The sequence below is a fragment of the Accipiter gentilis genome, chromosome Z (assembly GCF_929443795.1).
Source record: "Accipiter gentilis chromosome Z, bAccGen1.1, whole genome shotgun sequence".
NCBI classification, from domain to species: Eukaryota; Metazoa; Chordata; class Aves; order Accipitriformes; family Accipitridae; genus Astur; species Astur gentilis.
In genome coordinates this window covers 8,799,093-8,814,239 of record NC_064919.1, presented here as the reverse complement: position 1 = coordinate 8,814,239, position 15,147 = coordinate 8,799,093, and the positions used below count along the sequence as shown (strand labels likewise).

At 37.1% G+C, this 15,147-nt stretch overlaps 1 protein-coding gene across 1 annotated transcript in view; it reads left to right on the top strand.

The window, feature by feature from the left end:
- MSH3 (mutS homolog 3) overlaps positions 1-15,147 on the top strand; it is a 121,104-nt gene that overhangs the window by 80,028 nt on the left and 25,929 nt on the right. The window contains exons 16-20 of the mRNA XM_049795132.1: positions 2,412-2,476; positions 3,790-3,906; positions 5,860-5,967; positions 9,416-9,530; positions 12,834-12,991. Coding sequence (XP_049651089.1) covers positions 2,412-2,476; positions 3,790-3,906; positions 5,860-5,967; positions 9,416-9,530; positions 12,834-12,991 — 563 coding nt within the window. The remainder of the gene's footprint in view (positions 1-2,411; positions 2,477-3,789; positions 3,907-5,859; positions 5,968-9,415; positions 9,531-12,833; positions 12,992-15,147) is intronic.

Here is a 15,147-nt window from a genome sequence, read left to right as displayed (position 1 = left end):
TTGAAAGGTTTCTCTCAGAGAGGGTGGATGAAGAGGTGGATGATGACACATGTGTGAAGGAAAGGCAAAGAGAAGAATTAATCAGAGAGAGGGGAGCATCTGAGGAAGTAATCAGATGTGAACTGGACAGGAGAGTTTCAGAAACCCCCAGTCACTACACACACATTTAGGAGAGGAGGCCTTTGTAGCAGGGGACGGCTCAGAAACCATTGCAGACAAAAAGATCTATTTTGTATATTCATGAAAGGAGCTGCAGAGGTTACAGATAGCTATTATTTAATTACATCTGATATGGGTGTTTCATAGACATCAAAAGACGCACTAGAGGAAAAATTAGAGAAGGTGGTCAGTGAGGAAAGACACTGAAGGAATGGAAGTAATGGAAAGGGAATTGTAAGGGAGGAGCAGCAGAGCATAGGCATAACAAGAGTCTCTTTGAGTTGAGCTCTTTCTTCCTCAGATCTATATGCTATATTCTTCTTATGTACTTGTAGCACTCTTATAGATGTAGCATTCAAATGCTTCTTCACAACAGACCTGGGCAGAAGCAGGTTCATGGTTTGCTAGTTCTGAAAGAGAGAAGCTGCCAGGAAGCTTTTTTTACATATCTCCCTACTCTGAACATCTGTTCAGGGAACAGGCCTTCTGGGGCGGGGGAGGTCAAACTATTTACTCTGCCATGTGTGCCCCCAAACCCATGATTATGAATACGTGGTTAGATTTTCAGAGTCAGCCCACTGTGTGTTAAGTTATATTTGTTAAGTTCGTGTTAGAGTTCAGATGAAGATCCAGTTGACACATACCTTTTCCAAGATATAAGGTTACACCTGTATCTATCTCACCTTTTTGTTTCTAGACCTCTAACATAATTCGTATTGAGCACTGAACAGGACAGAAAGCTCTCCAGATAGTGATAGCATTGCTATTTGTTTCAGGCAGGATTTAGAGAGAAATTTCTGCAATTGGCAAGTATTTGCTTCTTGCATTGCATAAGCAGTGCTTTCGTCCCAGTTTATTTAATACTGCAATTATTTACTTAATAGGACTAAGAATAAAAGGACAAAAAAGCAAATGCTTTTGTTGTTTTGAAGAAGATTGCAACCTCTCTGCTTGTTTCTCACTAGCCACACAAACAAACCAGGCAATTGAGCTGGCTGTGTTAATTTAGGCTGTTTTGAGTTCGGGTAGGCATCCAGCATAGACATAAATGTGGTACTATTTTCTGTCTTCCTTTCGTAAACACAGCATGTTTAATTGTTTTGAGATGAACTTTAGAAAAAACTGTAATACCAGCACATCAGCAACGCCACTAGTGGCAGGAACAGTTGGCTCATTTTCAAATCTTTGCAGATCTCTGCTTCTACCCTTTTTTAGTCTGTCCTGTGTGTATTATGCAATTTCAGGGTTTCTACAGTACCAAATATTTTAAAAGTGTCTTTGGTGAATTAAGAACTAGTGCACTTCATCTTTGTTGGAGTCTTGTGCTCATGTTAGGATTATTATTCTTGTTTGTACTTGAAGATGATTGCTGGCTATTCTGGTGAGGTGTTGAAGCTTTTATCTAAATCGTACTAACTGTAATGGAAAAGCTTTGTCAGATGAGAGTCTCATGGTTTTCTGTAAAGGTGATCAGATTCTGGGTTCATCTAATCTCTGCTAGAAATTCATTTTCCAACTGAATTCTTTTATTTAAGAATGCCTGAATTCTTTGACATCTAGGACCTCAGGCTAATGGTACAAAGATAACCAACATGAATTATATAAAATACTGCAATAAATTGTGTAAATTTCAGTGCACTGAACCTCTTGCCATTACTACTGGTTTCCCCTATTCCTTCCCTTTCTGACCCTAAGTTGGTACAAACCCGAAGCAAGGTACTGTAGATACAGTGCTAGCATTTGAGATTTTGAGGTCTTGTCTGTGACATGTTATAGGTAACTATGGCTCAGTATGAATCACTGATCCCTAGGCAGGAAGGCACACCTCGCTGATAACGAGTAGCCTCAGTACAGGTGGTATATAGTGTAGAGTGCATGTTAACGCTGAATTGTCTACAAGGCCTGGTCAGGATCAGGTAAGCAAGACTTACTTACTAGCTTTAGTCTGGTTTTGGCTTGATAAGAGTGAGCTGAGGAGAGTGTGTTAGGGGATGGAGGAATAGAAGGGCAGAGATGGGGCAGCAACGTGGTAGGGCACAAGAACAGCTCAAGACAGCAGTTGCTCTTTCAGCAGAAAATGTGTATGTTATAACTCTCACTTCTGGGGAGAAAGAACATTATCTTCTGGTCTGCTCAGTCTCTTCAGGCTGAATATGGTTTTACTCTAATGCATGCAGATTTCTTGATATATGATGACTGTGGTTCTGTAGTCTTCCTAACTTGCCATGATACTACATTTCTGTTTATTTTAGTTTATGATAGAAGTCAAGAATTCCCATAAATCATCTGTGCCATCTGACTGGGTTATGGTTAGTAGGTAAGTAAAATGTCTTTGAAGTTTGTTCTATTTTAATATTTAAGAAAAAAAGTGGTATTTTGGTATTACAATTAATTATGTACATGTTCTCATTGCTCCATGTGTTTGTTTCGGTTTTTCTTTTTAAACTGGAAACCAACCAAAAAAAATTGTTACGTTAATTTATTGCCCATAATAAGTTTTGCTTAAAAGCAAACAAAGCCAAACTGAAAAAAATTGAGTTATTAAAACGCTTGTTTTTACATGGTAGATCCTTCGTGCACTATATTACTTGCTTAATCTTTCAAAGTACATGTACTGGTGTCAAAACTATGGTCTTGATTCAGTTGTGCCCGTAGTTTATACATGCAAATCTTTCATAGAATTTTGATTGTTCTTAGTTTATTCAGAAAGGTAAAGGTAGATATGCAAATACCTGTCTGTGCATCTCAATAAACTCAGTGTATTTAAAATGTCATTTTACTTCTTCATACAGACAAGCTTTGCTCGCTTTGGTACTTAGTGTTATATAAGCATGATTTTAGATAGTTTTGGATACTTTTTCCAGTAGGTGAAACAGAGATGGACTGAATTATGTAGCTGACTTTTTTCTTTTCAGTCGTTTGTTTTATTATTTAAACAGGTTGAATACCTTAATGTTATGATGTGTAGAGTCCATGTAAATGCTGAATTCTCTACAAGGCCTGGTGTATAATGTACGCACAGACATCTCGCACCAGAAATAGGCATAATCAAGGTGAACTCTGAAGTGATGTTCTATTCATTTATGCAAGAATTCAGTATTAAAAGTGCACAGATTAGCCAGAATTAAGATGATGAAGAACAAATTACAGATAATCTGGATTTTGTAAAAGAATGCCTGGGAATGCGAAAGTGAGTCCTTAAAATAAATGGAAACTAGCAAGATCTACGAAGTTTATTGCAGGCTTATCACAAAGTTTTGCTCTGTAAAGTGAAATTTTTTTCTTGGAGTTCATTGTATATGCAGTCAGTCACTGAAGAGTCATCCATTTGTGCAGTGTATTGCTGAACAGAATTTTGTGAAATATATAAACTTCAGTGATACATGCTACATTGTGAAAAACATTTCAAAAGCCTTCTGAATAGGCAGTGGTGCGGTCACCGATCACTTTATTCACAATAAAGATCACTAGAATCAATAGAGTTTGGTACCACAATAAAAGAATATGGTTTTTAACATCCATTTTCAAGGCTCACAGAGAATAAGAGAAGTAGTCCAATTTTGCATGTGGATGGTGTAACTGATTGCTTAGTAACCTTGATTTCCTATTTGGCTTTTCTCTCTCTTCCAGCACAAAAGCTGTCAGCCGTTTCCACTCTCCTTTTATTATAGAAAATTATAGACATCTGAACCAGCTCCGGGAGCAGCTAGTCCTTGACTGCAGTACTGAATGGCTAAATTTTTTAGAGTGAGTTTACAAAATAGAGTCAGTTTTTATTATTGTTATGTATTTTATTTTATTTTTGCTGTAAGAACAGGGGAAAAAAATGTTTATCTTTAAAAAAAAAAGTTGATAATTCAATTATGTTGCCCATAGCAACTTTAAAGATAGTCAGTTAAAACAGTGTTCTTCAATTTAAAGCATTTGAAGGCAAGACCTTTGCGGACTGAGTCCCGAGACCAGCAGTGATGTCTATAGATTTTAATATTCTGATGAAAATACACCATTAAATGTATAAGGTGGCTCTCAAAATTTGAAACTAAAATCATAGCATTAAGAACCTGAAAGTACAACTGACTGGAAGTGAATGAAACTGAATCCAGTAGGTTTATTATTGAAGTGCAATGTAAGTGAATTGAAAAAGGAATTTATTATACAAACTAACCAAATTCACATTTAATATTAATTTAAATAGACTATGGCTTCACTGTTAAGTGTGCCATTACTAAAAAAGCAATAATAAATTAAGTACAATTGCAGTGTTGCTTACAGTTTTTGAGTTAGGAATGTTCAGGGTGTTTGGGCAGTTGCTTGAATGTGATTCTCCATAGCCCTATATTTTGTATGCTAACCCTGCGACTGACTGTGTGTCTGTTTGCTGGAAAGTAGTGGGAGTGTTACTGTTCCTCACAACTGGCTCGGAAGATCTGTTTGTCTCAGATCAGAATTTTTAATGGAGTTATTTGACTATTTAGCCAAAGGATCTTTAAAATGGGAGTTTAAAAAATATTTCTAAAATTTCTGAATACCTTTAATTTTTCAGGTGTCTGGTTATCAATTATTTTTTTACTTTCATGAGTTACAGACCCACTGAAATTATCCCTCATGTCATGCAATGATAATTGGCTCACTTTCACTTGTGCTTTTTTCCCCACTGCAAAAACTTAACAAGTTCCTTCTGAATTTGTCTCACTGGACATAACTGATGCCAAGGTTTGCCTTCTAGTAGGAATTCAGCAATTAAAATTATTCAGCAAATAAAATTTGGTAGAAACTAGAAAAACATTCTGATTCATTCTTCTCCAGCTGTGTTGCCTTTGCAATACTATAAAAATAGTTACATTAAATAATTTATTGTCAGTATACTAGCCATGTTAGTTTGAGTAGACCTATTTTAACCTTTCTTTACTGAGATCTGCTGTTTTTCATGTTCACTTTGCTGTTTTCAATAGTGTTATATGATAGCAGCATACAACAAGGAAAGACCTGTGTGTAGGAAAATGCTCTTCTTCCCCACCCTTCCATTTATTTATTTATTTATGTATTAAAATTAAATTTCATTCCCCTACTGGTTTTATATTCCATGTTGTATCTTTGAGACTAGGAGAGGAAAAAAAGAAATTCTTGAGGACTAAGAGAATGAACTCTACTGAAAACTGTTCTTCTGATAACATCGTTATGGTACTGGGGGAAGCAATACCATAAATGGAAAATGAATTCTTGAATTTTCTGTTGTAGATACCATACTTTATTCAAATTGAACTTTACTGAACTCCTGGGTTCAGGCAGGTTCAGTTTTAGTTTACTTTTTTTTTTACTATAACTTATGGTTGAGGAGAGCTGGCAGTTGGGATTCAGTTGCCACTGTGATAAGTGGCATAAATATAGACCTCATTTAGGCAGCAGGGATCAACTGCAGACCCTTTATATGCTATCTAATGAATTTCATTTTGCCTGCTTTCTTGTGCTTAAAAAGAATTCACTGTTACAATGGGAGCATGAAGTCTGTCTTGATTAAGATTGTGTCCTCATATTGTAACTTAATACACTGCTGGGAGATTTGAGTTCAGAGTGATTTAAAGACCACAGGAGCCCTGTGAGAAGCATGCATGGGGTATATTTTGACAGTACATCTGTATCTGTATGAAATTATTTTTTTCTCTTTTATTCCTCCTGTTGTTTTTCCCTGTTTTGGTGTAGCCATTTTAGTGAACATTATCACCCTGTGTCTAAAGCGATTGGTCACCTAGCAACTGTCGACTGTCTGTTCTCATTGGCTCAGGTGGCTAAACAAGGAGACTACTGCAGGTAATCAATTTTTAATTTTTATTTAGGATTTTAGGGGGAATTATAAGAGAGTATTTAAAATAAATTTGATTTTAATATGTGTACTACAATAATATGCATTATTAAAATTGTTTACAGTAGCTTCAACTTAATCTGATTTTGCAAAGCAACACTTCTGGGCTTAATGCAAATCTGTAAACATTGCAGTTCAAATTTGATATCTTATGTTTGTCTGTCTACTGTCTGACCTGAATCTAGTAGGTAATATATCACATAAATATAAATATATGTTGGACTTTGCATGCAAATTTTTTCTTCCCTTTTTTTTTTCCAGCAAGGTCTGAATTTATAATGTCTTTCTAATACCTAAGATTCTAAGGTGTATGAGGTATGTTTCAAAGATGTATTTCAGGTAAATAATAGATAGATATTAGTGCCAGCTTCCAGAGCAGTGATGATGCCTCACCTAGGATCATGTGTTAAATTTGATGAGCTGTGCACCTTCCTCTGCCCAAGACCCACACATGCACACCAGGCACCGCAGCCTGGGACTCTGGTGGTGCCAAGGCTGTCGCCCTTGCTCTCTGTGGTGGGGAGACATGAACCCGCAAGTCCTGCTTTGCCAGAGGTTGGTTCAGAGCTGGCTTCTGAGCCTGTACACCCTGCAACTTGGGTCTTCCCCACCACCACGAGCCCACATCTTCGCACCCGCACAGAGACAGTCAGTCTCACTGGGGTGCCTTCTTCCATACCGTGAGGTCTCTGTCCCCAGAGGCACTGGACACTCACTGAGCCACTGCTTCAACTGGCTGAGTGCTGTCCTAGAGGTCAGCGCTTACTGTTTCTGAGGTTTACTGTAGACACACCTGCAAGGGCTGTTGGTTTCCAGTCCTCAGCCATTCCCTCTGCCAGACAGTCCGCGTACTCTCTCTTGAAAAGTGCTGTATGTAACTTCTTAAATGTTGTCATTGTGGGGCTGTGCTGCAAGTGCTCAGACAATGGCTTAGGAGTAACCATATGAATTAGTAACATTTGAGACCTGTGGAAAATACAGCAAGTCATGTATTAAATGTATGTGGATGGAGGGAAATCAACTTACATATAAGTTATACAGCATTAAAGATAATATTGATCACTTCTGGACTCTTGGGATCTTGTGTGCCTCTATGAAAATCTCTTTGAAAGTAATTGCTCACTTATTTCTGTATACTCAGATGAGAAAACAAACTGAAATCTGATTAACTCACTGTGCAGAGTTTAAATAATTCACTGAATTTTAAAAAGTGGCTTAGAGCTTATAAACTGGCAGGAAGGAGACTTCTCAGTAAAACCAGCTGCAGGGAAGATGTCAATAATTAATTTTGGAGGGCTACTGAAAGAAAGATGGGACCTCCATATTAACTAATCTAAGTATTCTGGAGGAATGTTTTTTAAGTGAGGATTTTTTCCTGTCACCCTAATTGAGGCATGTAAATGACTCATGAAGTCAGGAACACAGGTGCCCCGCACAGTTGCTGGAGAAAGGTAAGCACATCTTACAGTTTTGAGGCATCTCAGGACTTCTGTGTTGGGAGACCCGTCCTTTACACGGACAATGTGCAACATCAGGGGGCTGAGGCAGCAAAGTTAGATACCTGAAGATGATGGCGTATATAGTCCAGAGAACATCATCTGATGTTTGTGTACCCACTCTGCAGACTGTGAATTTAAGGAACGCTTTTTAAAAGGTAGTACATGACTAAAGGACATGTTATGCATTCCAGAGCTTTTTTCTTTTTCTCCTCCCCCCCCCTCCCCCCTTGCTGCATGACACATGATTGTCTGATTGTGGGAACACAGGGCAGGGCAGACCTTTTGAATAACTGTGGCTGAAGCCTTACTTCTCAGGCCCCATTGTCTGAAACCAGAACAGGCAGTCATCAAGGCTCATGGCATCCTGAAAACACATCGCGTCTCACAGTTATGTGGAAGGAGGCTCGAGCACTTAAAAAGAGAGAATTATTTCTAAAGATGGGCAGAATTATAAAATGGCAAATGGATCATTTAGCTGTCATCTCCCTCTCTTGAATGCACAGTGGCGAGGTACAAGAGGAAGTGCTTCTAGGTATGTGCTCTTCCCTTTTCAGACCATCACATTACAGCTCCACATAACTTACCCATGCAGCAAGTGGAGGGTGAAATTTTCTTTCTTTGTCCCCAAAGCCCAAGACATTGTCTGTAGTGGTTTCATCCCAGTACAACTGCTGGAAATATCTTTATGCTAAAAACACCACACCATTATCAGCTTGCACCTCTTTCACCAGTGTTTTGTGTTGCTAATATGCCATATATTTTATCTCCATTTTCCTTTCAAATTGCATCATCGTTCTTCAACCCAAGAAAAATCATACTTCCCACATCTTGTCTTCCCTCTAAAGTCCGCCTAAAGTGTTAGTTAATTTCCAGTAAAAAAATTCTGTGGCTTTATTCCAGTATTCTCTTTTTTCTTAGCTGCTGCCACTTTCCTAAATTACTGCTCTTTGATTTCAGAGTGATTGTACTTCTAGTGGAGGAAAATGTTGCTGAGGCATGAAACCACATTTACCTCCATTGAATGCTGCACTTCAGTTTACAATGAAAAAGTAAACCTAGGTTGCAGAGAACAAAAAAGAAATCATAGTCATAATTCAGTGGAACGTGCTTCTTTTGCATTTTTTGTTCTGTGAATAACACAACTCTTGGAGACAGAGCTTTTCAGTCATGGAGATATGTAACACAGAATTATATGTTACATTAGTAGACATGTAGGCAAATTTGCAGCTAAGGTGGAAGCATTTGAGACAAAACTTTTGTCTTGAGATGAGAGGCAAAAAGTAAGTAGTATTGATCTAGTTTGCATATTAATTTCTAAAAAGGTACTGTCATTTCAGTGGTTCAACTTAGTAAGCCCTTTCTATGGACAGTTAATGTGTTATCAGTCATAATGTACATAGTTGGACAATTCTCTTTACTCCCCACCCTCCAGTTAGGACTTAATGCCAGAGTAGGCTGGACCAGTTCATCAGCAAGATCATTCTGACAACATGAAATGTATCTGCAAAAGGTGGCACTTTGCAGAAGTTGGTGCAGTGGTGGGAAAAAAGCAGATTGTCCTCCAGTTTGGGGGTTTTGCTATTGCTTGTTCATTTTGTAGTTCTTACCAGTTTTATAGAATACATATAAACAACTGAAAACATCCCCTAGGTAATGAAAAAATGAAGGAAATACTCTAAAATTTCTTTATCCTATCTGCTATCTTTTTTTATAACCAGGGTTTTTGTAAAACCAAGGAAGTCTTCAGAAGTACTTGATAGCGATAATTAATTTTTGTCATTTGTATTTTTTCACAAAAATCTGCATCATGGACGACCCTCCTGCAGGCTTTAGTTACAGTAGTTCTAAATAATTGGTTTCAGTAAACATTGAAATTAATGTTTCTTCCTTTTTGCAGACCAACTGTGCAAGATAATCGGCAAGAAATAATTATAAAAAATGGGAGGCACCCTGTGATTGATGTACTACTGGGAGAACAGGATCAGTATGTTCCAAATACCACTAACCTTTCAGTAAGTAGTGAGATACTGTTTGAGCTTCAAAATCATTCAAGGGAAGGAATCTGGGATTTGCTTTTTGGCCAGGAAGTTAAAATAAATAATTTAATCATACCATTGTCTGCTTGGTTGTATTTCAGAGAGATATAGCTAGACATGACCACATCTGTTTTGTCCTTTTTCTGATATCTTGCAGTCAGATGCTGTCTTTATAACCTTGTTCAGTCTTAATGGCATAAAGAAAAGAAAGGTGATCTCAAAATGAAAGTTCTAAATGGTTATTTTTTAAAAACGAATAATTACAGGGTTTTTTAACAGCATCATCAGAAGGAGTCTGCATTTTGTCGTAACTATCTCAATTTTTTGAGTTTTTTAATATACAAAATAGCAACAAGTTAATTGTCTGTGTAATGTGTTACAGGTTCAGTTTTCCAAATTAATTCTAGGGGCAGGTATTTCTCTACTATGTTTTCTTCTTTCTTTCTGAAATTATTAATTTCGTACAGCCTTTCTTAATCTGACAAAGCAGACTTGGAGCTCTGACTCTTCACTATGTAGTTATCAAGTACTCTGAGACTGCAGATTAGTTGTAAGACACCTTTCATATTAACATATGATAAAGATCCCCCCTGCAAGCTGTGGCTTGCAGGCTGTATGTTACCTGTAAGTCTCCCTCTGACTGTTGTTTTTTGGAATAGAGAATGATGTTGAGAAGCAGTAAGACTATTATGTGCTTGGTGTTATCAGTAGGTCAAAGAAGGGGGGGGGGGGGTAGTTCTTAACATTTTTCTGTGCAATATTACCTAAATTATATGACCTAAATTACCTAAAATTGCTATAAATATGCAACTACAATAGGTAGGAAACATTGCCATGTTTTATTTCATATATCTGTTTCTGATAAGTGTATTTTAGTTTGTTTCATTCTTCTTTCTTTCCTGAAAAACTAAAACCTGCCTTTTAAATTACATGTCCTTTTGACATTTTTTTGTTAAATGTTTACCTGTCTGTATCTTTTTTGAAATACTACATGTCTGTTCTTAAAGAATATGAAAGATATGCTTGCAACTTAACTCTGAATATGTAACTGCCTTTTCATAAAACAAATATAGAAAAGGTATGAAACAGATGTCAGTGTGGAGCATTGCTGTAATAAACACCGTTCAAATTTGTATGTGTTTCTCAGGAAATATTTTTAAATGCTGTTCTAAAATGAACAATGATACAGATATTGTGCAATACTTCAGGGAATGTTTTCAAAATTATTTGTCAACTCCAGACAAGCAACAGACGGCATTTAAAAAAACTTCAGCATTTCATTCAGTAATCATCATGCACTTTCCCCTGTTAGTCCCATTCTTATGTTGGCTTTCTAAATACTGAATATTAGCAAATCAAGTGATCAGGGTAGAATCACTCTACTGTTGGTTTGAGTCCTCTCTTTTTTGAGAGAGGTGGGTGGGAACCCAGTTTATTAAAATGCCTCTAGTTTTAAACTAATGTGTTTGAATCAGCAGGAAAATGCATCTCCTGTCATGTTTTTAGCTGAAATGTTGTCAAATATCTAACTTTAGGAAAAGCTTTCTTGCAGCGCCCTGAAAGAAACATCTTATTCTTCTGTTCCCCCTCTCCTCTCCAAATATTCATGGATTCTTTTAGTACTTTTAACTTCAGCCATAAATTCCAATAAGATGTTAGCTTATGGTTGCATGGAATTGTAAGGGCAGATGGGTTCTCTGGTTTGATGTTACAGCATACGTTCTTTCTGAAAGCTGGCTTTGCAAACCAGCCACCAGTCTCAAAACATGGTTGGAGGGACCCTGGAGGGATACCAAATACATGCAAGAAATTTGTGGATTTTAACAGATGAACTTGTTCTGGTTTTAAGTATCTATAAATTCTGTTGTGTTGAGCCAAAGGGTGGCCCTGACGCAGTTTTGGTAGAAGTATTGAAACTATGCCTTGGAGACTAGAATGTTACAAATTCTGTTCCCATATAGTCATATGCATTTTATTACATCCATCCTTTTATTCCTGATAATGGCATTTTCTGGGTTTTGACCTTACTGCAGCTTCCTTATGGATGGGGTTTTCTTCGCAAAATCTAAACAGCTTTTTACATATAATAAATATTGATTGGATGTATCTCCTGTATGATCTGGATTATGACATAAGTGAGAGTTCTATCTGAATTTTATTTGCCTCCCTATTAACAGAATGAAAGCCTGATCAAAAAATGAACCTGTAAAGATCATGAGGTTTATTCTGTGGGGATTTTTTTGTTGTTGTCACAGTGCCTGATCAGTTCCAAGTTTCTTAAGTAACGTGGCTAATGTTCATTATGCCCAGCTTGTCCATCCTTCCGTGCCCCTCCATGGGGCAATGGAATATGCTGACTTTTGGTTAGTTTGTCAATTGTTGGATTTCATTGTATGTTACCAGTAGCAAGGAAGAGTCTAGTTGTCAGAAGTCCTTGCACAGACTTGATTCAGGCTATGACATTTCCTAGACTTGATTCAGGCTGTGAAAAAGCTTTATAGATTCACTGATGAGTTTTAATTTTGTATTAGCAATTGTCTTGCACAAGAGGAAGACAGTTTTATTATGGAGCCATAGACACGTAGCAGTACTATAGGGAGTCTTACAGCTGAGATGAGCTCTTGCATCTGATTTCATTTTCCATAGGATTTCAGTGGCTAGATGCAGAAATTGGGTACAGTCTGCTCATTGTTGCAGTCACATGTTGCCAAACCCAGCAATGTCTTGATTTTTTGTAGCCAGTCTGTTTGAATGTGCCTGTGTTGTACCAAGGCAAGCAATTATGAATGGGTATTAAATCTAGGTCAGGTCTTTGTCTGCCACATCTTCTCCCATTTGGCAAAGAGATCTCTTAACTGGAGAGGAATCCAGATCATAGCAAAATTAGGATAGCAGTAGCTGTGCTGAAAGAGTTTCTCCCTTTCTCTAGAGAAAATTGCACAGAACATTCTTGGAGTGCTTTCTTGGCTCCTTGATGGAGAAAGGGGAGTTTCCCCCTCACTCTGTCCTTTTTGCTCAAGAGTAATGGAAGTTGATTGTGATGATTCTTTCTCACCAGCCTGGAGAGGTCTTAGGAAGATTTCTCCATCTGAGACTTCATAGTATCTTGAAAAGTGAATGCAATGAACTCCAGGAATGAAGCAAGCTGTTCATCTAGAAACAGAATGTTTAATCCTGAGGACTTGTCCTATATCCCTCTAAGCACATACACACACCAGACTTTATTACAAAAGCACCGTGTGCAGGACAACATGTTTGATCACCGTTTTATATTTCCAGGGAGATGGTGAAAGGGTCATGATAATAACTGGACCCAACATGGGAGGAAAGAGTTCCTATATAAAGCAAGTTGCATTGATCACAGTCATGGCACAGATTGGTTCTTACGTTCCTGCAGAGGAGTCAACAATTGGTGTTGTGGATGGTATTTTTACCAGGTAATCTTTCAAATCTTGCTGTATGTTTATAAAAATATTATTGTGGCGGGGGGGGGGGGGTGGTGTATATCAAATTATAATTTCATTTTCATTTAGAACTTAAGAGTTAGTAGTTGAAGTTTCCTTTTTCATTTTAAAGACATGCATTTGTTGTTAGGTTTTGATTCTGATTTTCTGGTAAGGTATAGTACTTGTTTCGGAGTCTTTGAATCTTTAAAAGATAAGAACGTTAATGAGTCTGTCTTGATTAATATCCAGATATCTAACTTCAGCTGCCTGAATGGATATCTCAGCCAAATTTATTCGGCTGGGTGATAGCCAAATGATGTTTCCCTTAAAATGAATGCTGTCACCTCTAAAAATCATGTCACAGTTTCTGCTGTGCAGTGCAGTTGTGTGTAGTCACAATATTTGAGACAGAGAATTTGGGGCTGTGTGTATTCTATGCTTGCTATCCTTCCTGTATTATCAGTCTTGAGCACACATTACTTGATGTCTTTTAAAGAATGAATAATGGCAGTTCATTTCACTCAGTCTCATTTTTAAAATAGTGCTGAGTAATTTTTGAAGATAATCAGTACAGTCAAAACTTTTGTATTTTATATTCTAATATTACCAAGAATTATCGAGCTGTTTTTTCCCCTTTTTCTTTAATCTATTTTTTAATCAGCAGAAGTTCTGTGTTACTGATGGTATTTGAGATAGATAATTTTTTATGGTTACATGATTGTTGTGAAACTTATATCTGTGGTAGAATTATCTTTCCTGAAATTCTAGTTCTGTGATGGCAGCATGCATTTCAGAGTTGACTTTTAACAGAGAATCTGAAATGCTACTCATGTGGGATTGCTTCACCATACAAAGATGTTGTGTTCTTATGCCTCGTTGTGTCATGACAAAACTGAATGAAACTGCACTTTGATACACTTCAGTGCTAAGCAGTTGAACAAATTAGAAAACTATTTGTGGTATCTTTCCAAAATTAATTGGTGCTGAAAATCCAAAATGGTTAACTTTTTTCCCTATCCTGTTTTGAAAGTAATTGACTAGTTGATTGGATGAGCATTTCTCGAGGGGACATGGAGGCACACAAGTTCTGATTTACTTTACAGAAAAACATTACATTACTAACAATTTGAAGATTTTTTTTGTCTTCCTCTGTGTTTTGTAGGTGAACTTAGAGTACTTTACTTGTGTTCACACTGCCTTAATTTCAAACCGTACACGCATAAGCCTGTTATTCTTAGGCTTAGTATCTGCTTTCCTCTACTTTTATTTGACTGTCATTGCAACACAATTATTTCTGCAGAAAAATTAAGAAAGGTGGCACGGTCACTGGGATTGCAATTTTGTTTTGTGCCCACTAGAAAGTGAACAAATTGGCTTTAGTCCCCTATGGTGTGAAAACCTAGAAATTAGTATATCTGAGTTCCACCTGTTCCCCTGTTTATTTCTCATATTCTGCTTAGCTTTTGTCTACATTATAGGTATTTTTCTCATCTGTTCTGATAAAGTAGTGTGGTTGAAGGTAAAACTTACACCTTAAGATTTCAAGCCAAGCAGACCTAGAGTGTGTTACTGGCTGTGAGATTTCAAACCATTTAATTTGGAGGCCAGTCAGATTCTAACACGGGATTTATTTTTTTTTTCCCTGTCTAAATTAGCCTTGAAAGCTCAGTTGGATATACCATTCTTCATTTAATGTGAAATGTGTCAAACACCAGATGAATATACTAAAGAATTACTTAAATTCTTGTCATTGCCCTGGCAATTAAGAGTAAGCTAATTGGTGCAGTATCAATCAAAAAGTAGAAAATATATTACTGAGATAGAAATAGTCATGCATTAGCTAAAGCTTAAGAGGAAGCAAAAACCCCTGAGTTTATGTATTGCATTCCTTCAGAAATCCAGGATGGTCTCTTCAATTTGTAAAGATTATCAGTGGAACTGCTTGTCTTTGCACCTGTTTAAACTTCCATCTTCTGTGTGGTGTAATTTGAGGGAACTGATTGTAATATTGGGACAGGCAGTAGCCATTTGTGATGTACTTACTGGATATTAGATCTTGACCCAGTTGTATCTTTCCTTCAAGTACAAATGTTTAAGAGAATACTTGCATTACGATTTTGCTTCAGCCTGTAGAGTATGGGGGCTTT